This window comes from Botryllus schlosseri, chromosome 5 (assembly GCF_051294905.1).
Source record: "Botryllus schlosseri isolate E-star chromosome 5, Bs_hap1, whole genome shotgun sequence".
Lineage (NCBI taxonomy): Eukaryota > Metazoa > Chordata > Ascidiacea > Stolidobranchia > Styelidae > Botryllus > Botryllus schlosseri.
This window is the reverse complement of record NC_137240.1, coordinates 26,063,669-26,086,122: the sequence shown is the minus strand read 5'-3', so window position 1 is coordinate 26,086,122 and position 22,454 is coordinate 26,063,669. Positions and strand designations below refer to the sequence as shown.

Below are 22,454 nucleotides of genomic sequence, written 5' to 3'. Positions count from 1 at the left end.
CCCAATTACAAAGCCACAGAAAGATTTTGCTTGCTAACCGGCACTTACATCAAGCACAAAGAACCGTAAAGCATGACTCAGGGTGGCCGTACGAGGTTGTCAACAGTTTGGCATGACAGAGTCTCAAAAATAGCAGACCTTTCATAATACTTAACATAGGAATTGAGCAACTCTCCTATTTCTCAAACTCATATTTACATCCATACCATGTATCTAAATCAGTGGTTCTTCAACCTGGGGCATTCGTTGACATCGTTTCAGGGGTTTCCTGGAGGTCACGACATACACCTGAAAGTCACACTGAATATGCAGGAAATATTCATTATCATTGTTTTGTTTTGTGTAAAAATCATGCTGGTTTTGTTCTTTGAATACTGCGGTTGATGCAGTGCATTTTGTGCACCAGTGTTCTATAGCAACTATTATATGTGTAATGTGGTATATTTTTTTGTGACTAAGAACAAATATTGGGTTTGCCAAAGGGTTGGCGATCAGCGTAAGGGTCCACCAGATTAGCAGAGATTAAAAACCAATGATCTAAAAATCAGAGTCGTCAAACATCCGGTAGGCCAGACATTTCATCCTGCCGCGAAGCAATTATGAGTATATTGAAAAATATCTCAATTATCCGGCACATTTCTAACAAAAGTTCAGATTTTTAGTAAGAAATACTTCCATTACATAATCCCTCAACACAGCAAATGTCAAACGCGGTGATAGGCACTGTTATAGGCAGGTTACCTGCAGAATATGATAGTTACACAAAGGATATAACTCAAATATCTGAGGTCGCACTAATGTAAAACCTCAGACTCCAAAAGGTCCTCCAGAGAAACCCTAACGGTGAACTAATAATAACAAATCCCAATGCCCAGATTCCCAGTACAATAACTAGTTCTCCCCATACGCATACACAGGTCTAACGTCACATTACCAATAGAACAAAGATAGCGTAGACATATGCCACCCATATTGTTGTTAGAGCCAATGGAATAGAGCAGCAATTATTGTAATACAAAACAATATACTATGAATATAGGTTGATAACGTAGTATTCAAGTGAAAACAAGAGGTATATATCTGGAGATAACAATTTGGTATCATTAGTCTGGTCTGGACCTCGAGCGATTCAAAGTTTTGACCCATGTTGAATTTGACACCCCTGATCGAAAGCTATTCACGCACGCAGTGATGATGGGATGCTTCCAAGGTGTTTTGACAACCACGTTCAACTCCATACCATAAGTAATACGTTTGAAAAAATTTACCAAGTAGAAAATTGATGATGTGCAGTTATCAATGACAGAATATATAAGGTCACTGAATTCGACGTACCTCACGTCAACGGCTTTCGCTAATTCTTTTAATTGCTTCGCGTACGGATTTCCTTGTTCGATAAAAATCGTCGCGAATTCTTGCAAAACTTTGGCGTTTCTGTTTCTTTCCTAAAAATAATGTGCGGGCAGGTAAGCAAATATGCATAACGCAATCAGGCCACAGAACATAACAGTACTGCTGTGCCTCAGTGAAATAACGACAGATTATCACTCCGAATGCAACACAAACCATGCAGCTAGATGACAATTATATGATAGTAGGACAACATATGTATCTTATTTATATGACGAATGCAAAATGTTATGTCGCTAATAACTTGCACATTATGTTAAGTCCACGAGTTATAAAGTTTGAAGCCCCTGGGCCTTGCCAATTCAACGACTTGGAATTGACAAAAAAATATCCTGTGGCATGACCTTAATAAGATTTTTGATGAACTATTCTTGGAATATTGTGTCGAAAACGGTTGTCCAAGAATAAGTCTACATAATCCTACATAATTCCACAGAGCATCATATCAATTAGCAGATATGTTTTAGCTATGCAATTGAAAATGACATAGTGCAATAAAGTCAATGAGTGTCCAGGCAGAGACTTGGTTTTTATTTTGCCGATTCGGTTCAATAAGAAACAAGTTGGGGATATTGTATACCAATTGAGACACCTTGGGAGTTCTCAGGCCGCAATGATTACAGAAGTATAAGACACACTTATATCATGTTACATCAAAATGCATCTTATATGTACGTACATGCACAATATTGATTTTATTTGTGGTATAGTAGGATTCTTTTCGCCACAAACATTATAATATTAAGAAAGAGGACGGACACAAATTAACCCTCACATTTGCCAAACTTAGGTCACCTTTAAACATAAGATGAGTAATTAGAGGTAGTAACACATCCATATTTCTAGTATTGATAAAAATATTGGAAGCTTACTCTTGCTTGCAGCTCAAATTCCAAATGCTGATCGTACAGTCTCTGTGTTTCTTCCCTGGTTGAGCCGACTCCATGCTTCGATTCCAGATACCTCTTACCTGGAACAAGGCCTCTCATCACTATCTCACACCGAGGCTTCTGATGTTACAGAGTTTAGTTGTGATCAACACCAGTCTCATCATACGAATGTGTCACATCAAGTCAACAAATGAAATTGAACGAGAGGGAGTCATATTAATTCGGAAAGGAGACATCGGCCCGTAACACAAAAAGAAAGGATAAATTTCAAGCTGATATTCGAAATTATGACTGAAGATGTGCTGGTGTACGGTTACATTTCTTCAATATAATGTCATATTTGTAAAATAGACCAGATACTATAAATAGGTGGATTCAGACTTTTTTGGCAACAGAATTGGATCCAGATTCGTTTTTACTCCGAAATTGCTGGACTTGGACATGATTTTGAATCACCAAGTTTGAAGAGATCCTTGGAGGTACAGAACTTCAATGTACAATTGAATACTATATATTCATATTGAAATGAACCTGAATATTTTGGCTGACACTCGTCAGGGGTTATCGTCAGCAACTAGTAGAGAATTGGATAGAACACTGTATACGATTGTTGATATACGATGTTCTTTCTAATTCTCTACTAGTTGCAGATGATTACTCGTGACGAGTGTCAGCCAAAAATATTCAAGTTCATTTCAATATTAATATATTATTGTTGTGAAAATCACTGACAGCATGCATGCTAACTTGTCAAATTATCAATACTTTCATATTAAATTTCACTATCTTGCAAATGCGCAACTAGTGAATTATCAAGGACACGGCCATTTGATCTCATGGGTTTTTCAAGATCTGGGTTAATCAAATAAATAAAATGGTGTAAAATTGATCCGGGTTTCACAACACTGGATTAGATCTGGATCTCGTAAACTGTGACACAAACGCGGAATAGGTCTCATTTAATCACCGATCGGTGCACACATTTTTGAAAACCACAAAGGACCAGTTTTGGAATCGAGTCACTATCTTCGAGTCACGGCAAATAGTAATTTAAACAATAATTTTTAAAAAATTCGAAGTTATTTAACGAGTCAAGTCATGCAGCATTTCAAAGTGACTCTTTTCCAACAAGGTAATCTCACATTTCAAGTCATCAGACATACCGGTATTCAGTTTGTGCCAAGTCAGGCGATTATTCAGGCAAGGGACTTGAGTAAATTCATGACTCGAGTCATCCCAACACCGCAAAGGACTAGGAAACCATACTTTACCTTCGTCCTGCACCCAGTCCAGAGTGATATTCGCGCTCTTTTCAAAAGTGGCATACTGGTTTTGCTGGTCCAGGCGTTTCTTTTTCAACGTCCAAAGTTGCAACACCCGGTTTTCCTTCTGCAGAAGATCCTGCAGCACGCCTGAAGAAGGATGAAAACTGATACTCCGCACACTGTGTATTGCAGGTTCTTTTAACGAGTGATGACGTTCATCCGATCAAGGAAGAGTAAATGGGAAATTTAACAGGCCAGTGCACAAGAACGGCTTCCATCAGTAGGCATATATTAACACGACAAACGATGTTGTTGAGTTAATAACATTGACAATGAATGATACCATGCAATCTACAGTTGAAAAACTAAAAAATATTTAGCTGTACAGTTTTTCTGATATTTACATTAGATTTACTGAATTCGCAAGAACTCAGTTGAATTAAATTCTTAATCCAAAAATACAACATAATTCAGTTTCATATCAAATCAGAGTTCATCGTCATAAGCACTTGAATGTCAAATGTCTGTAAAGCAAGATTCATTCATTTTGCACGGTACACTTCTCTCAACAGTATTTTCAGGAAGACTAGAAATCAGAATAGAATCAGTCCATGAAACGAGAGACCGGCGCCCACACCTCTACATGTTCTCCATTTTTTCACATTTTTTCGCACCCTACTGATAAGATCCAATTGGCTCGGCTTGGGCATTATCAAAGATTGTTTGTGGTTAGATCCAGAACCCGTGTCGAAACTAATATGAGCCTAAATAGGTAGTTCTGAACAACAAAATCAGATGTAGAGACATCGGAACATCAGAGGATGGCCATTGGCCATGTCGTATCATAGTGTATATTGTATATATATATATTAAACTTTGGTTAAAATTAAAAGATTTCGAGCCCTTACTAGGGTATGCAGAGAGCAGAGCGTTGTGCAAAATTTTGAATTCTGAATGTCTTTTGAAGCTAGCTATTGGGTACTTGCAGTATTGCTTCAGAAGGCAAACTCTTTACTTGTGACCAATTAGACCTGTAAATTGTCCCCACTTGTGCATGCATAATCACTAACTAATTTGGCCATCTCGTATAACAAAAGACCGTAAACATATCAGAAAACTTATCCAAGATCTAACACAGTGGTTCTATAATATGTTTACTAACCTGTCAAACCCTTACACTAATCTGCAAGTACTGCAACCCTTCGGATAACCCCTAATTCAAAGTCAAAAATCTACCAAATTGCAATCTTATACGTCACTGTAGAACACAGGTGCACATAGAGCATAGCCTGATGAGCCAAACCATTAAAACGTGATTTTCATACAAAACGAGAAGACGGTTATGAATATTTACTGCATATTAGAGAGACCTCTTCTGCACTAGTCAGGTTTGTATCTTAAGCTCCGCCAAACCATGAGACTGGCTCAGCAAACCCCGGAGAAGAAGCAGAATCTAGCAATACTGACCACCATATTAATTCCCTCATATCAGCTCATTATAGCATAGATCCTTGACAGGAATGATGTTCTCATATACTACCAGTACAAAGTATGTTTCACGGACAACCATGTGTCAAACTTGATAATTTTACAACTACAAGACAACGTTCCTAAATCCTAAACATATCTGCACATCTTCTTATCCACTACCGATCAAGTACATACACCAAGCCGTTATACCCATGAATGGCGGTGCAAAGCAAAACCAAATCCACATAATCAATATATATTTGTGATCAATATCGAGCCAACATTTATCTCCCCAACCCGCAGACAGTAATCAACGTCACTAAAGCAGCATGTGCCTGGAATGACAAGCTAATTGTTTTCCGTAGTATGCCTAGTACGCTGTAGTGACCTTCCTTACACCCACTATACAGCTCAGTTACATGCTGAACACATATTGATTCCTTAGAGGCAAAGCGAAGTCAAGGAGAACAAGCGAGATTCATAATCTGCGATTGAATTATTAAAACAAGATGGTGAAGCATCAATCTTCAATTATTGAGTACAGATACAATATTTTCAGGCAAACAAATAGTTTCAGGACAATTAGGAAATTGCTGGTCGGTGATAAATCAAAGTCAAATTGCTACTCTTATAATACATCATAATAAAAAATTAGCCCAAGTTTTATATGCTCAGTAACAAGCTAAAACAGGAGAGCGACGTAGAATCAGGTTCCAAACATTTGTGAACACTAGGTCTGGAAAAATCGAATACTCAAGAGATTCGATCCCGCATGTAGCGCAGAGTATCAAGGTCGAGTCAAGCATTCGAGCAGTATATATTACTTGATCATGGTTGTCGGTTAATTCCTGGCTGGGTCAGACCAAAGTCCTGATTAGTAACACTGGTATCCATGACTTCCCCGCTCGGCGGTCAGCATTACTGGGATAGCATGGAGGGGTGGTGCAAGACATGGAAAGCCTTCAAAAGGCTGTTTCTGCACCTTCCTTGTCTAGCGGCATGTGCAGTGATTGTGCACGCATGCATATGCTCAGAACGTGTGGATGTGTATCATGGAGTTTCTAGGCTACACGAGTGCTTGTATATACCACAAAACGTTAATCAAACGTCTTACTCCACATCATTCGTACATCATACTGAAGTAGTGTTACAACAAGTTTACAATCGAATTTGCCCACCCCAATACGAACATCCACGCTCCATTGACAAAACATGATAGCAAACAATGCACTCACGTTTAATACTCGCGGTGGGATTCCTCGTCCTGGCGCCTTGTGATTCCTTAAAATTATTCACTGGCGCCACGTCCACCGATACCTCGTCGTAAAAATACTGCCTCATGCGTTGCGCGCATTTGTGGAACATTTCCGCGTGACGACGCGCGAACGTGCACGCTTTCAGGAAGCTCTCCTTCTGCTCGCTGTGTTTATCTGAATCAGAAAAGCGAGCTTAAATGCAGGAATTTATTGCCACCATGTGCTAAGTAACGAAATTCCTTCAGATAGTGGACGGCAGATATCAGATTGTGGTTGATATGGGATGGACGATGTCAATTACGTAAGAATTGCGGAATGTGGGTGTGATTTCAAGGAATTTTTAATACTACTACCCAATTCGCAATTGATAATATATAGGCCTACGTATTGGAATAAACCTAGATCTATTTGCCCGACACTCATCCGGAGTGATCGTCAGTGACTAGTTGAGAACATTGTACTTGTACATGTATATAATCAGTCGTATCAATGGTCAAAAGAAAGCGTGTTGTTGCAGGCAGCATTATACAGTATATAGAAATATTATTTATATACAGTACATACAGTGAAAACTATTGTCGATATGCAATGTTCTTTTCAATTCTCTACCAGTCGCTGACAATTACTACACCTGACAGGTTTCAAGCGAAAACATTCAAGTTTTTTTCAATATCAATATATCATTCAAGTGTGTGTTAGAGTTCAGGACATACCAGAGTCTTTTCAAATAGGTGTCCGGGGGGTACAAGACTTTCTATATCGCAAGAAACAAAATGTTCAATTGTTCATATTGCCAAATTCATTTCGTCGAACATCTGTAAATGCAGTTAACCGAATTGGAAGTATAAAGAGTGACGGCATGACCTCACTTGCCCACAATTTTTTTACCTAAATTGCAATTTATTTTCAATTCCGTGGTTGAATATGTCAGACGATTTCTCAATACTCAATTTGAACCTTTCAGTAGCTACCAAGCAACAAGATATGAAAATATTGGAACTCCAGGTCTCTGTAATGAACAGACTAGTGGTAATTTATTTATGCGAGTTATCAACCATCTTAGGCTCTTGACCCTCAGCAAGGCCTACCACATTGGATTATATCCCGCACTTCCAGGGATTGATCACAATTCAAAGTCATACCAATTGAATAATATTCAGCTCGGCATTGATCCATATGTCTTAAATCAAAATCCAGCATGACAGCTCCATCATTCTTACCTATCACGGTTTTAAAGTCGCTATATTCAGATGGAATATACCACTCGTTACTTGAAAAGTCATTTTCACATTTGCGGTATTCTTTTTCCAAACCATCCAGCACCGTACAGACCTGCAATGAAGTATGAAGAAATGTGAAACACAAAATACACTGATGAGTTGCAACAAAGTGCTAGCGGGCTTGTTATTGTGAATTTCCCCATACCCGCTCAGCATGTAGTAGCAAGGTATCTGTACATTACTTTAAAATCATTGATTCATATCTATGCATTCCTAAGGTACCAGTGAATGTAACAGACATTATAGGGATGCTGTGAAGGAATTAGTCATGTGTATCTATGAAAACCACAGGCAACGTTAAAAGTACTAACTGCTGGACTTCCCTATTCAAATAAACAAATCTACAGCAAATAAGTCACTGTTTACTGTGTAAATACCTAAACAAACCCCATAGATACCACAAAAACAAACAAAGAAATATCCAATAATGTGCCATCACTTCGATTGTCAGGTGCCAACTAGGAATGAGTGCCAAATTATGAATGCCTAGAATAAAATTATTTGTCACTGCTCAAAGTTGATGGAAAATAATATCATACAGACATGATTTCCGACACAGCCCTATCCATACTGTGTATATTATCTGACATTGACTTACCAGCAAAATGTTGGTTATTAATAATATTATTATTGATACTGATTAGATCAATAACTTTTGTTTTTTATACCTAATAGTAAAAATTGCTCAACCTAACTTGAGCTTGTGACAAGAATTGAGCACAAATTTGAATCGAACAATGATCATAGGCAACTGCTGACAATATGGTTATGCTACTATTAAAATCGAAGTACTACAATACAGAAGAATTTCTCTGGAAGCCATTGTATATCAGAAATACCAACAACCTGTAAACTCCCACATTTAATTGGTCACATCAGTTAGCATTGAGGATAAGATACAGTGTGACCAATTTGATCATGTTGAAATTTCACAATCCTTTTACACATTACAACCCGCAAAGGTGTCATTATGAACAAAGACACTGAAAAGAGATAACAGCCAGCAAAGAAAACATGGCTTCACAAGTCAGCCATGACACACGAAGCAGACTCGAGTTGAATGTACTGGCCTAACCAAAGCTTATAAACATGAGGTTTTTCACACAGGAGAGAAATAGACAAAGAACACACCAATCAGTATGTCATGGAAACATGAACGGCTGCCAGCGAGAGGCCTCCAAACACAGGAATGACCTATAGTCATTGACCAACATACAAAAAGATAATAATAAAGCTGTTTGTAACCTAATGTTGCCACCTAATGGATGCTGCTCGCTGTGCAGTAGGATTGATTGTAAACGAATAACTTTTTTGCGTATTCCAGAGTTTCACCGATTAAATTGTTAGGTTGCCTAAAAAGACACTGCACACCAAACTTGGCTCCATTTCAACTGGTAGATGTGCACAAAAGAGTTTGGAAATTTTGAAATGAAACTGTTTAGTCGCACACAAAAACGATGCAAAAACAAGCTGACGCAAGTCCAATCTGTAGAAGCGGAGTGATTTCAGTTTTTCATTCATAATTCTGGGATTATCCAGGAAGTGAGCAACAATTATTAAAAGCATCGTTCTTTTAGACAACTCAATTCTTTGTGTGTTCACATCTACCAGTTGATGTAGAACCAAATTTGGTGTACAACGTCGTTTTGGAAGACTAGTAATTTAATCAGTGAATCCCAGAAATAGGAAAAAAAAAATATTTTTGAACACCTCTTGCTTGGCTTGTTTCGCACTATACTGTTATCCTGTAGCGCAGGGGCGGGAAACTTATCCGGTCGGCGGTACTGATTTGAGAAAATTAAGTACTTGGTGGGCCGGATTACAGAATCGGTACATTAATCGCATGTTTGCCAATCTATACAAGGAATAAATCGTATTCAATGCAAACTTAAAATTTGAAGCATAGAGACCAAAATCAGTGTGTCATGAATTTATTAACCTTATGTACTTCGATAGCTGTTTAAGTCAATGATACATTTGTGCTCGTTCGAAGTTGTCAACAAGTTCTTTGAATTCCGGCTGAATGACGGGTGTAGAAACACTTAGACCGCACGTGAACATCAGTTATATCTAAACGCAGCCCTGTCTCGTTAATCTTCATGGTCGAAATGTTTGCTTGTAAATGTATGCTGTAGACCCGAACAGAACAGGTATTTTCATAACCGTCTTTCTCAGGTTGGCAAACTTAGATTCATTCTGTGACGCATAAATTTGTCAATACTTTCGGATTATAATAACACTTTCGGGGTACAAGAAACTCTCCGCGGGCCGCTCAAAATCTCATCGCGGGCCGTCTGCTTGTTGCGTGCCCCTGCTGTAGCGTCTTTCGGAAAACCAGAAACTAGAGTACAATTAAAATTAAAGCAAAGAAACATTTCAGAAATTAGATTAGAATTAGATCACCAGAATTTCGCTCTAATTAGTCTAATTATACAACTAGAATCATGTAGTTGTCCAAGTTTGCGCTGTACCTCATCGGCAGTTTTATAAAAGCGGGTCGCCTCCCTCACAAGACGGACGCGTTCCTCCAGATGCCTGGCGATAGTCTTCCACTCGGTGACCGTCCGTTCTGCTTGGTCTCGCACCAGGTCCGAATCGTGATACAGCTGCGAGTGCTGCTCGTAACTGCCCCCTTTGCGCAGCAAGATCTGCTGCTGTTTCAGAAGCTGGTCGGCCTTGCCTTGGATTTGGTTGACGCTGTTGCGGGTCTCCTGAAATTCAAAGTCGCAGCGTGAAAAATTCAAACCACACATCGTGCGTGCGATTTGCTAAAATAACGTACCGATAAGGTACCCATGTCATGCTCATTTTATTACTCAACATTCTAATTCCAGACACAAAAACCAGAAATTGCATTTTTTTTTTAAATACCAAGCCCAACAACGAAGCACTTATACTTTAGGAGTATTCGAGAAACCACCGTCATAGTGTCAATATTTCGTCAATTGATTGGTGTTAGTTTCGGGCTGTTTCCACTTCTGGTTCGAAAAGGATCAAATCAATCCGAGTATGTGTATAAACAGGACTTGTACTCGAGTCATTAAACATGACTCAGTCCAACTCATATGACTCAAGAATGGGAATACCCAATACGGGCATTTCATTGTAAATCCAAAACACAGTAAGGTTGTCACACTAATGGGATTTCGTCCATCAGTACTGCCAGTACTGGAACTTGAAGATGCTACCAGAAACTTAAAATTGAAGATATAGTTAGTATATTAGGAATGAGAACCATTCGATATAACCAAGCAGAGTTGTAAAAAGTCAATTTCACATGACTTTAACTCTGAACTGAACAGTCATCATAATGACTTGGACTCGGACTCGAGCCTCTCATCTCTGACTTGGACTTGACTCGGTGGTGAATTGAAAACGACTCGACTTGACTCAAGTCAAAACTAGAAAAGTGAAATTGAATCGTGACTCAGAAACCTGCGACATTGTTACAACCCTGACAATAGCCTACTATACTACTGTAATTTTCCGCGTATAATACGCACTCTTAAAATGGCATGTCAAAACTGGGGAAAAGCCTGTACCCATGTATAATATGCACCCCCTGTACGAGAAGCAAGCATCTGATACGAGAGAACTGTGTTCGTATGTAACGTGTTTGAAGCAGCAGATAAGTCAGGTGTATTAACTAGATTTCCTAACAGCGAGGGGTGTAAACCAGGCAAATGACACTTTCACACCCTCCAATGGGTGAAAACGATTCAAATACACCTACGAGGGGTGGAAAATAGGTGCGGAAATCAAATTTGCGCACAAAGACCAGGCACGATGGCTGGGTGCGATGCGCTATTGACAACAAACAAGAAGAAATGTCTAATTGCAAGTTTTATTTCGAGGGAGATGTTTTCCACATTCTTGTGCCCATGTATAATACGCACCCCCGATTTTAGGACAAAAATTGATGAAAATGTGCGTATTATACATAGAAAATTACGGCACTCATAGGTTAGGCTATATGTGGCGAAACGGAAGATATTTGCATTAACAATATAAGGACAAATTATCAACAAATGTGGAAGAACTATGTGTTGACGTTGACATTGTATTAGTCAGTAGGCACAAAATTGGGGGATAACCAGGCTGGACCAGGAGTGTTAACCCATTTTAGTCTACAGGTTGGCAGACCACAGCGACATTAGTGACAAGTAGATCGCACTCGCTATGAGGTAACAGTCAAAAGTCTCCACCTCAATCGCCCGCGTGCACGGAAAGTGTCTCTTTTCGCATTCCTCCGAATCAAACAGATTATTTAATGTCAGTTGCGCGTCTCCTATCAACTCCTTGCCGTCTTCGATGCAACGCATCACCTGCCATCAACAAATCGATCAGTTGCACGTCAATACCCTTATATTGTTGTCGTAGATTGTGATATGCTAAAGTATTTCGGATGCAAAGAAATGAACCTACTTTTTTCGCATAATGGATCGAATTTATGCAGACTCGGCTGATATTCGTTAAATTTAAATTTCAAATATTGTTAATTACTGTTTCCCAGACTTAACTTTTCTCTATTACATTTAAATTATAGCTATACCGTATTACCAAATTACTCTAGAATTAGAATTATAGTGACACAGCTTCTACTAAAATAGATTAGAATTAGACTTGGAAACTAAATTCGCTAAAACTTGGAAATTGAAACAGGTTTAACTTCTATCAAGAGTTCATTCCCACAAGCACGATAATGACAAATGTCTGTACAGCAAGCTTAGCGCGTTTCGCACGATACAGTACTCCTGTAGCATTCCTTAAATTATATTAGAATATGAATTATTCTACACAAGCGGTATCTAGTTGATCAAGTCTGCTGTTGCCAAGTATATTTTCATTGATTAGGCCTAGTGCTGATATTTGTGATTGTGACCTAATCTTAGTAGGAATGAATATATAGCAGCGTAGAATCATGACGTTTCAAATAAGTGCAATGGTTATAGATACTGTGGGACATGAAGTCCACCTTCCACTATCACTATTCGCTAATCCTTTATGTTGTCTACGCATACAGTTTCCCACAATAAGATTTCCATGATAATTCATAAACATGAATACAACTGCGATTCAAAACACAGAATAGAAACGGGAGTCTGATTGAAATCAAATTTATGCACCACCAACACTCACATACCAAAGCAACTTGTCTCAAAACATCTTTTATTTTCTTGGAAGGCAGTAGTGTCTTGCACATATGAATGGCAAATAGTGAGTTCTATATTCATATTTGTACTGCTACATAAATACAATATTGCCATTCTATGTAAAATGAACGTATGCTCTATAGAGCAGTTATATGACTACCATCAATTCGACTAACCTGCGACACTTGCTGGCTGAGATGCTGCAGCAACAACTTTTGCGCCAAAATGATACGATACCGCTCCAGCACGTCTTCCATGCTCTTGTGGGCAGACTGTACAGACTCGCAGAGCTGTTTGAGACGCGTGGTCAGGGTGTTGTGTTCATCGTACGGCACATCCAAGTCTGCAACAAATTCCACCAAAAATCATTGATACTGCTTTCAAGGCTCACTAATTGCAGTAGGCTAACATGCATACTTTTCGTGTGCACCTCGCATAGCAACAAACATCAACGCATATATGTATTGAGATACCTGAGTTTTCAAATTGCGCCGCCAGCTCGCCGCCTTTTGCCAGGACCTCCTTGGTTTGGTGTCGCATGGTTTTGGCCTCGCGGTCCAGATGCATGATTCTCTGTTCGATGATGTGAATCTCTTCGTTGTGCAGGTTGAGATCGGCCAGACTTATCTGCTGGACTTCGGTCGCCCATCCTGCGAGATCGGTGCACATCTGAATAGAGATGGAGATTGGAAGTCTTCCGCACCGTGTAATTGAAATTTGTAGCCTACAACTGGTAGTGCAAAGGTTTTTTTAGGCGCCATCAGGTAAGCGGTTAGATCACTTGTCTCGCAATCACCAAGGTTGAATCCAAACTCCATCACCCTAACCAAGTCACTGGCGAGCAAAATTCATAACAGCGCCAACCCCGGAATAATAAAAATAAATTACCATAACCCACAAAGGATAAAGTAACGAAAATACATGAACTAAAAATATAGAAAAAGATGAAGCATCATGGAAGATAATTAGTAATTAGTTAAAGATCTTCGTTGTGCTATGACAAATATAATTTAGCGATAGCTTGAGAGTAGAGGGCTAAAACACTCTTTAAACTCAGAACATAAATTATGAAGTTCAGACGGTAAATTATATCTAATTGCAGCAGGAAGGGCATTATGCGTGAAAACTTCAGCCCAATTACATTATAGGGATGATTGATCTGTTATGTAGACTATCACCTTTTTTATTGAACTACCCTGTCACAAGGCATTCGTGGCTGAGAATCCTTATTGCTACAGGGTCAGAAAATAAAAGGCTAGTTATCGCACGATTGTTAATTACAGTAAGTTCAAACTAGACCACAAGACACAGAGACATATCAGGACATACATCAACCACTTCTTTCTCGAAAAGTCGAAACTGCAGATGGGAATCAAGTCGAATCTCGCGTTCCGTGCACAAGTCTTCCAGTATGGTCCTGTCCTCTTCGAGCTGCCGTAGAACACTTTCGACGTGCTGCATAGAGCTGCCCGATTGCGCCACGGAACTGCTGGGAGTGCTGCTTCTGCCGCTGTAACTGGACTGGGAACTTTGATCCACGTTCGAGGATCTGTCAAGATCAGGTAGTAGTCTAGTAAGCAATACAGTCAGCATTTTTTTCAGGGCCCGTACAGTGTCGAAACTCTTGAAGGTACAGAACTTCTACACTACACACAGTCGAAATATCTAGTGAAAAGATAGTGGTACATAATCACTACTAGGGCGATTTTTTTGACATGTCAAAAAAAAAGTCAAAATTAGGTCAAAGTTGTAGTGTTACATTAATTGCAACCAGCATTTCACTTGTATCATAGATTTTGCACTGTCAGTAAACTTATCATTTGGCATTTTACATCATGCAGCCTACTTTATAGGCCTACCGTTGTAGACAATCTATTGTCTGCTCATTGTGCATCATAAACATTCAAATGAAACAAATAGGTTGGCATGGTGTTATGCTCAACGTACCGCAATATCCCAACTCAAGCAAGACTGCATGGGCGTTGCATGGTTCTTATATCAAGAAGCGCATAATGAAAAATTGTGATGTAGGCACCATTGCCAGAATGAAGCAACACGGTTTGTCACCAGCAGTGCACGCACAACTTCAGTGTTGTCACCCAACAACTGCTGCTGTTGAAGGATCTTTCTCAATTCTTGGCAAGCAACTTAGTAAGGACAGACACATTCTACCCGAGAATGTAGGAATCTTTCGTTGTACTACAAATTTTTTTAATTGTTTCTACCGTAATGCGTAATGTAACGACTGGAATTCTTCATACGGCCAGATTTCCTTAAAATAAAGCTTTTCATGTGAAAATTTGTCAGTTTTTGAGGCAAAATAGTATTTTCTCAGGCCAAACTACTTTGTAAGGACAGACAGATCCAACCATAAATGAAGATAAGTCGTACAATTCTAACATTATGTGGGAAAATACCTTATTTGCATACGTTAGGACAAATTTAGTCAAAATTATGATTTTTAAGGTAAAAAATCTCCAACATTTTGATGAACCTGAACAGAGATATCTCGCGAAGGGCTACCCCCATCACCATGAAATTTGGGTGCAACAAAATATTACAAACTGTGGTTCTAGTCCCCAGAATTTGGATTTGACATGAGAAATAGTGCTCCAACACGGCAAACACGGTACCTCAAAATTGTGATGTCCCTTCTGTTATCTAACGCCTGTTTTAGGAAGTAATAGGACTGTCCTACATGCTGCTGATATATGAAGGATAATGTATGCAACTCATCTTGGAGAAATCTGGTTTTGAAATTTTAAAATGCGGATTTTTTTTGGAAGTTTGCTCTGAAGTTCTGTAACACAGACCATGGTATACCTAGGCTAAACGAAAATGAGCAAATCTTAGATCTGGATGTAGGCTTTTCAAGAAAACACGAGCGAGTCATTTACGACCAAAATTTCATACAATTTTTCGGTTCAACGATACAACGAAATTCTCTGATGGAGAAAACCACTGTTGAACATATTCGCAGTAAAAGAAAATACTATCGGTATGCCCAGTAAACTTGAAATTTTGCAATTTCTACATATTTTTTCGGTGAGATGGGACATGACAGAGGTACCATGAATTGGAAATTTTTATAGTTCTTCAAATTTGATAAGTGCTAGTAACAAGTGCACCGATTATACCGATTTTGGGCTTGGAAGCTCTACGGCCAATATTGCACTTTCATAACCTTTCCTTTTTGTTCTACACGTGCATGCTAGACTTTCCCAGAATAAGATCTTTGCTGATGAAGGTATTAACCGCAATACAACTGCAATTCAAAACACAGAATACAAAGCGAATCTAAAGTTTTATTGAGATGACATTTTCATATCACCACCACTCACATACCAGAGCTACTTTTTTCAAAACAAGTTCACTTCTCTAAGAGGGCTATTAAACACCAATTTTATATTATTATTCTTACTGCCTCATAAATAGAATGCAGTTTTATGTAACATTAATGTTTGCTCTATGGAGTAGCTATTTACTGCTTGCAGTAACACACTCCCTTCAATCTTACCGATTTCAAAATGTGCATGGTTGTCATGGATACTAAAAAGGAAATGCATTCACCCATCACGCACCAACCGTATAATTTAGAGTACAACAACTAGGAAGTTCGTACATCTTAATTATTGAAAGCAAAGCTAACCTGTATCAATCATGAATTAGTATCAAATTGACAGTAAGTAGCGACCCTACCATGTTTTCCATGACCCCATTGCATATTTTTCAAATCTGTCTTTTTCTATCTTTACCAGGTATCAGAATTTTCAACTGTATCATTATTGGGGAAGATAGAGATGTCGTTCTTGGGATTCACCTGTCTACAACCAACGGAAATAATGATAATGGGTGAATAATATACTAATGCCACAGCATACTCATAATAAAGACCATGATCCATTCATTAACATGCTTCATTGATACCAGAAGAAGAAGCCTGTATGTATCACAAGTGTTTCAAAAGACATTCAACATTGTGGCACATTACTTTAACCATTTCAGTCATTACTTGGTTTAGATTCGATAAAATGTTAAGGTATTGTAATATCTTTGTCATTACGAAGTGTTGTTTCGAGAATTTCAATGGAAAAATTGTAGTTTAACATTATTCCTTTAACTTGTAAATCTGTCAGCTTCTCTATGTCAATAACCATATATCGATAAACATACAATTTCACACAGCATAAATTTCGCATGTTAATTTTAACATGGAGAAATATTTCCTTATCAAGATGGATAAGGGAATATGACTGACCATCTCGGCTTACCCTCTGAATTATATACATAAACGTATCATAATTTGATATGTTATATCCATTATGTCTTAATGACAAGGCAGTTAGCAAGGGCACTTTATTAAGCATTTCCTAGCTGACACCACTGTTTACAGAGATCGATTTCAAGTATGGTGTTGAAGCAGACTATGAAATTTCCTAATGAAAAAGCATCAAGTATGCAGCCTGTTTTAGGCATCTGCATATGCATGCCATAGATACACCAGTACATAGAAAATCTGTGTTGAACGCTTCCGAAAATTTTCGTATTTCTCACTTCAAATTCTGTAAGAGATGTTTTCCCTCTTGCTGCGTCGCGATAAAATTGTCGACCAATTTGTATCGAACTCTCCGGAATTTATCAACAGATTCTTCAGCTTTTTCAAGAGTCGGCGCTACGTCCGTGTCACTCATTTCTTGTTTAACAGATTCCAGCCAAGATAAAAGCTGAAACAGAGTGCAAAATTGAAGAATCGCTGCAGTTATGGTAAACAGCGAAATTAAAATAGCAATGTTCTTTCAACTGCAGCAACATAGTGTAGCTAACTAACATACATTCAACTAGTCATTATGCACAAATAGACAACAGTTGGCCTGTAATGGATGTCTGTCTCAAATTTTGAGAAAATCAACCAAATCTTCACGAAGTTCGGATACAGATGTAGATACACCTATCAATCTAACATATTCCAAGAAAAACCACAACGCAAGTATCAATAGGACCAAACACTCTACACACAAATACTCGTCTGAAGAATCAGCCCTCCACTAAGCCAACATTAAAAACACTGCTATTAACGAATTCAAAAACGAAAAAAAGTCACAAAAGGCAATAAATTGTGAACAGGAATCGAAGAATACAAAAGAAAAAGAAAATAAAGTAACTAAAGCATACTCTGCTGTCTTGTTCAAACCAATTTTCACCTTAAAATGTGGGCAAACATACCACGAATTCCAAAAGTGTACACAAGATGCGGAATGAAAAGATTCCGTGTAGTACGACATCTTGATATTTACAGAAGGTATACAGGAAGCATATCACAGTAACGGATTTCTTCTTGGATACAGATCAACACAAACATTTACAATATCCAGTATGTGCAGGAATGTGAAATTCCATTTCTAATCTTCTAATCCACACTTGAACAGAATGTGGTCAGAGAACGCATGGTTATTGAAATGTCAACTAAAATGACAACAACAACCTTGCAGATAACAAAAATCAAAAGACAAACCTCTTGCACGTGAGTGAAAAATGAAACGGACATATCCAGTAAGGTTCGTCGTTGTTCAACGCGCTTGACAAAATCGTGTATCCTCTCTTCCAGATGTCTTGCAACCTAGGACAACATAACATCTCAAGTAAGGGTTTGTGTCAATAACAGCAATGGGGCGTTATTGCTGCATAATAGTGACTGATTCCTAGACCAGTAGGCCTGCCGTTAATTTGAATGCATTCAAAGCAAAAACATGCGAAATAAACATGAGCAATTGAGCAATGAGCATGGGAGGTCGATTTGAAAAACTCCATCATGAACATTTCAATATGATTTGGATAACAAGTTTCGCTTAACTGGACTTGGACGTGGAATTTCTTATAACAGTAATTTAGAATTTCTATACAATTTAAGAATGTTATCGACTCAATACCGGACGTGGATTTGGCCATGATCATGACTCAATCCATGATTTGGATTGATGCTGACATTTGTAGCAGGGTTTGGCTTTTAAAATAGTCTGCTACATAAGCTCGTCTAAGCGATTTCCAGACATTTTCAGGCAGTGGCCACCAGGCTATTCACACAGACTTGTGCAGAAACAATATTTTGCAGATCTACAAAAATTAATCAGAAAATCAGGCAGTCATCAGGAGATAGCATCCAAATGTGAATGTTGAGTGAGTTACACAGGAAGATATTACCTGCTCTGTTGACCGTGTTGAAGAAAATTGGTATTCCTATTTCACAACTTTTACTTGGAGGCAAAAATAAAATAGTGATCAAGTTTTTTGAAATCTTACGGAATTAAAGTAGATTTCATAGTGTTGCTTCATTGACAAGATTTTCATGGATATTTGTTCCTTGGGGTATATCAAAACCCTTAACGTTGAAAAAGGTTGAATTAATTTCATTTATATTTAATACAATACAATAATTTACAGTTTATTTTGATAATAAGGTTTACAACTAGATTTGATTGGTTTGCACAAACCTAAAATTTATAATCATCACGTTTTCCGTGATATTCATGGTTTTAATCATCATCACACATCCGAAATGATCGATATACTTCATATTACCAACTTGCCAGGCCCGGTGACACGGTGTGGATCAGCTTGATTTTATAAACGTGCCCATACAGGCTTCATCCAAAAATTCTTAAAGGTCATCATCAAAATTGTTACCAAACCTGATATATCTCATTCGGATCACAGTCTCCATTACGTGCCAGCTGTTCTGCGGCTTCCAGCAATTTGTCAGCGTTGGTGTAGGTGTTCTAAAAACAAAATGCAATTGTAGCCTATTTCAATCACAATGAATCCCATTGCAGATTGCGAAACAAATAATATATGCACAGAAAATAAGTGTCCCTAAGTGTATATAAAACTCATTACATGCCTGCAATTATACAAAACAGGCACCCATTCCTGAAAAAACAAGGTAGAAATAAAAGTCATGGAGTAACCATGTAAAATGAGTGGATGGTGTCAGTCTGGGAGTAGATAATATTGAACAAGGTCTATGAGATAAAATATATCAGAATGGCATCAAGTTTCAATACCTAGCCTATTGAAGGCTTACAATCTACATATTGCATGCTTGCTGTTGTCAATTAAAATATTCAACGGAATATTCAAGAGGTTGCACTTGACATTTTATGTTTTATATTTACTCAAAACAGAGGTAGCCTATACACCACAGCCATAACACCAGAACATACAGCCCAACAATTGATATGCTGGGTTAGAAACTTGGCTCTTCAATGGACTCGATAAACACAGCGGGGATCATCAGTTGCTTAAACTCAGTTAAAAATAGCACAATGTCAAATGTAGCAATGGCAACATTTCCAGGGTGTGTGTAAGCAGACGCATGATGTCATAACACCAAAACAAAGCTAATTTCAACAATGCATTTGATTGTCCGTTAGAACAAGATCTATCGCTCATGCTTGAACATATGAACAATGAACAGCAATAAATTGGCATTGCGAATTTATAAGTAAGTCTTATTATCTTGGTATGAGAAATTCAACAGTATTGGTCTTTTGCACCAATTGATTATTTCAGTTTTTGATCAGTTTGAACAAACATTTGAATCCAGGACATCCGGTTAACAGGCTCTAACAGAAATATTAGGCTACTATATTTCGAGCACTGTCAAAAAGTGCCCTCGTACACTAACCCCCAAATTATCCATCACGTCTCTTTCAATCTGTTTCAATTCCTCCATCAAAACAGCCATGATTGGTGGCAACAACTCATTCAAATAACAGCAAAAATATACAAGGTTAACGTAAAAGTATAAATAATAACAGATAGAATCTTCTGGAAAGAATATAATGACTATAACTCAACAAATTTATTCGATTTTTCAACATAATATAACAAAAATAAATATGCACACATAGGCAGGTGATAGATGTCTCATACCATCCATGGCGAAATTCCATCCCAAACTAGACAAGATGATCTGAAATTTTCAGAATTATACAATATACATATTTGAAGAGCTTCTTGGAGGTACAGAACTTCAATATACAATTGAATAGTATATTCATATTGAAATGAACCCGAATATTTTCGGCTGACACTCGTCAGGGGTAATCGTCAGCAACTAGTAGAGAAATGGAAAGAACATTGTATATCAACAATCGTATCACAAAATATGACGTCACCAGCATGAAATTTTTCAAAATACACCAACCAAAACTCTGTCAACAAAAGGAGTTCGTGTACCACCTAAAAATAGTACATTGAACGCTCTCTCATTCACGAAATTTCATGCTGGTGACGTCATATTTTGTGATACGATTGTTGATATACAATGTTCTTTCCATTTCTCTACTAGTTGCTGACGATTACCCCTGACGAGTGTCAGCCGAAAATATTCGGGTTCATTTCAATATGAATATACTATTCAACAATATACATACCATACATATACATCATACCAGTTTTCACTTCAAAATAATAGTTATCAGCATGTGGTTAGTTGTCCAAACAAACAATCTATTCAACAGAATAACCACAACCAGATGTATGATTTAATCAACTGCAGCAGGACTGCTATCTTGTTTATAATTTGGTGGCATTAAAGCCCATGAGGTAGCAGGTCTTACAATCCAGGACCAGGAATTCTTCTGGTAAACATACTACATACAGGATGATTCCTTGTTCAATGGAATTAACAATGACTAATACAGTTCAAAAATACTGATGAAGTCTGGTTAGCGATGTAAACTGCCAAGTTATCAATTCTTGTTATTCTCAAACCTCAAATGTTCTTGCACAACTATCCAAGTCGCAATCTTCAAGTTAAACAAATAGCAGTTAGGGGGGGGGGGGGAATTCTAACCGATTCAAGTGCTTAAGAAAACATTTTAAATCCGTCAAGTCCTAAAAAATGTCATACATCAACTACTTTGCTATGTACAGTAGGCCTGACTGAAGTGTAGCCTTTCAACTACCAAAGTCATGATTTGCTTCACTGCCAACATATTTACTGTAAATCCTTAAGGTGGTCACAAGAGACCAAGTTCAACAACTCAGAGCAGTTGCCTAGAGATAATCATGGATATGAAGACACAATAGAGTACAACATACATATAATGTTCCATCTATTATTAACCCGTTGATAGCAATGTACGGCACTTTCAGACACAAATAATGTGGAACTTCTTATGTTTAAGAATCATTGGTCATAGTCAAAACAATTATTACTTTGCCTTGATATATCAATATTTAGGTTCCGAATAATCTGATACATCATCATTATAGTAGTATAATGTTGTAATGCAGCTGTTTGTTGCAGATTACAAGCAATAATTCCTTTCCCAAATACTAGGTTAACCTAATCTCACTATAGAATTTAGACTTGTCCAGAATACCTTTCTCATTTAGAGTGGCACCAAGTTAAGCCTACTTCAAAGATTGCCAAGGAATGTGATTCGCTCAAACAACATTCAAGTTGTCCCAAAGACAATGGTGAACAATAACTACAGTGTTATCATTATTTATTATCATTCTACCCTAGCATCGTAGGATAAGTCGGAGATTTTATTTTGTATGACATTTCCACATTATTTGCAAGTCACTTGTCAGCTATTATATATAGCAAACATTTGTGAAGTTTAAAGGCACTGAAGGTCAATACTCGCTAAAGAGTTTTTGTAAACTATCAACTAAAATAACTTCTACTGCAGAATTTAGAAGAGATGGGCTTGATAATTAT

At 37.9% G+C, this 22,454-nt stretch overlaps 2 protein-coding genes across 9 annotated transcripts in view; one reads left to right on the top strand and one right to left on the bottom strand.

Moving 5' to 3' along the window:
* The window catches only part of LOC145439535 (uncharacterized), a 355,509-nt gene that overhangs the window by 261,471 nt on the left and 71,584 nt on the right, over positions 1-22,454 (top strand). The window lies entirely within an intron of this gene.
* The window catches only part of LOC145439536 (kalirin-like), a 106,345-nt gene that overhangs the window by 49,753 nt on the left and 34,138 nt on the right, over positions 1-22,454 (bottom strand). For 6 of the 8 annotated variants that reach the window (XM_080317026.1, XM_080317027.1, XM_080317030.1 and 3 more), the window contains exons 13-25: positions 19,411-19,497; positions 18,237-18,341; positions 17,279-17,448; positions 14,054-14,273; positions 13,198-13,393; positions 12,901-13,067; positions 11,777-11,896; positions 10,043-10,282; positions 7,512-7,623; positions 6,271-6,465; positions 3,572-3,712; positions 2,283-2,380; positions 1,336-1,445 (exon numbers count right to left, since the gene is read on the bottom strand). In XM_080317026.1, the coding sequence (XP_080173152.1) occupies positions 1,336-1,445; positions 2,283-2,380; positions 3,572-3,712; positions 6,271-6,465; positions 7,512-7,623; positions 10,043-10,282; positions 11,777-11,896; positions 12,901-13,067; positions 13,198-13,393; positions 14,054-14,273; positions 17,279-17,448; positions 18,237-18,341; positions 19,411-19,497 (1,961 nt within the window). Of the gene's footprint in view, positions 1-1,335; positions 1,446-2,282; positions 2,381-3,571; positions 3,713-6,270; positions 6,466-7,511; positions 7,624-10,042; positions 10,283-11,776; positions 11,897-12,900; positions 13,068-13,197; positions 13,394-14,053; positions 14,274-17,278; positions 17,449-18,236; positions 18,342-19,410; positions 19,498-20,405; positions 20,569-20,653; positions 20,694-22,454 lie in introns of those variants that run through there. The other 2 variants (XM_080317032.1, XM_080317033.1) reach the window with 2 other exon arrangements.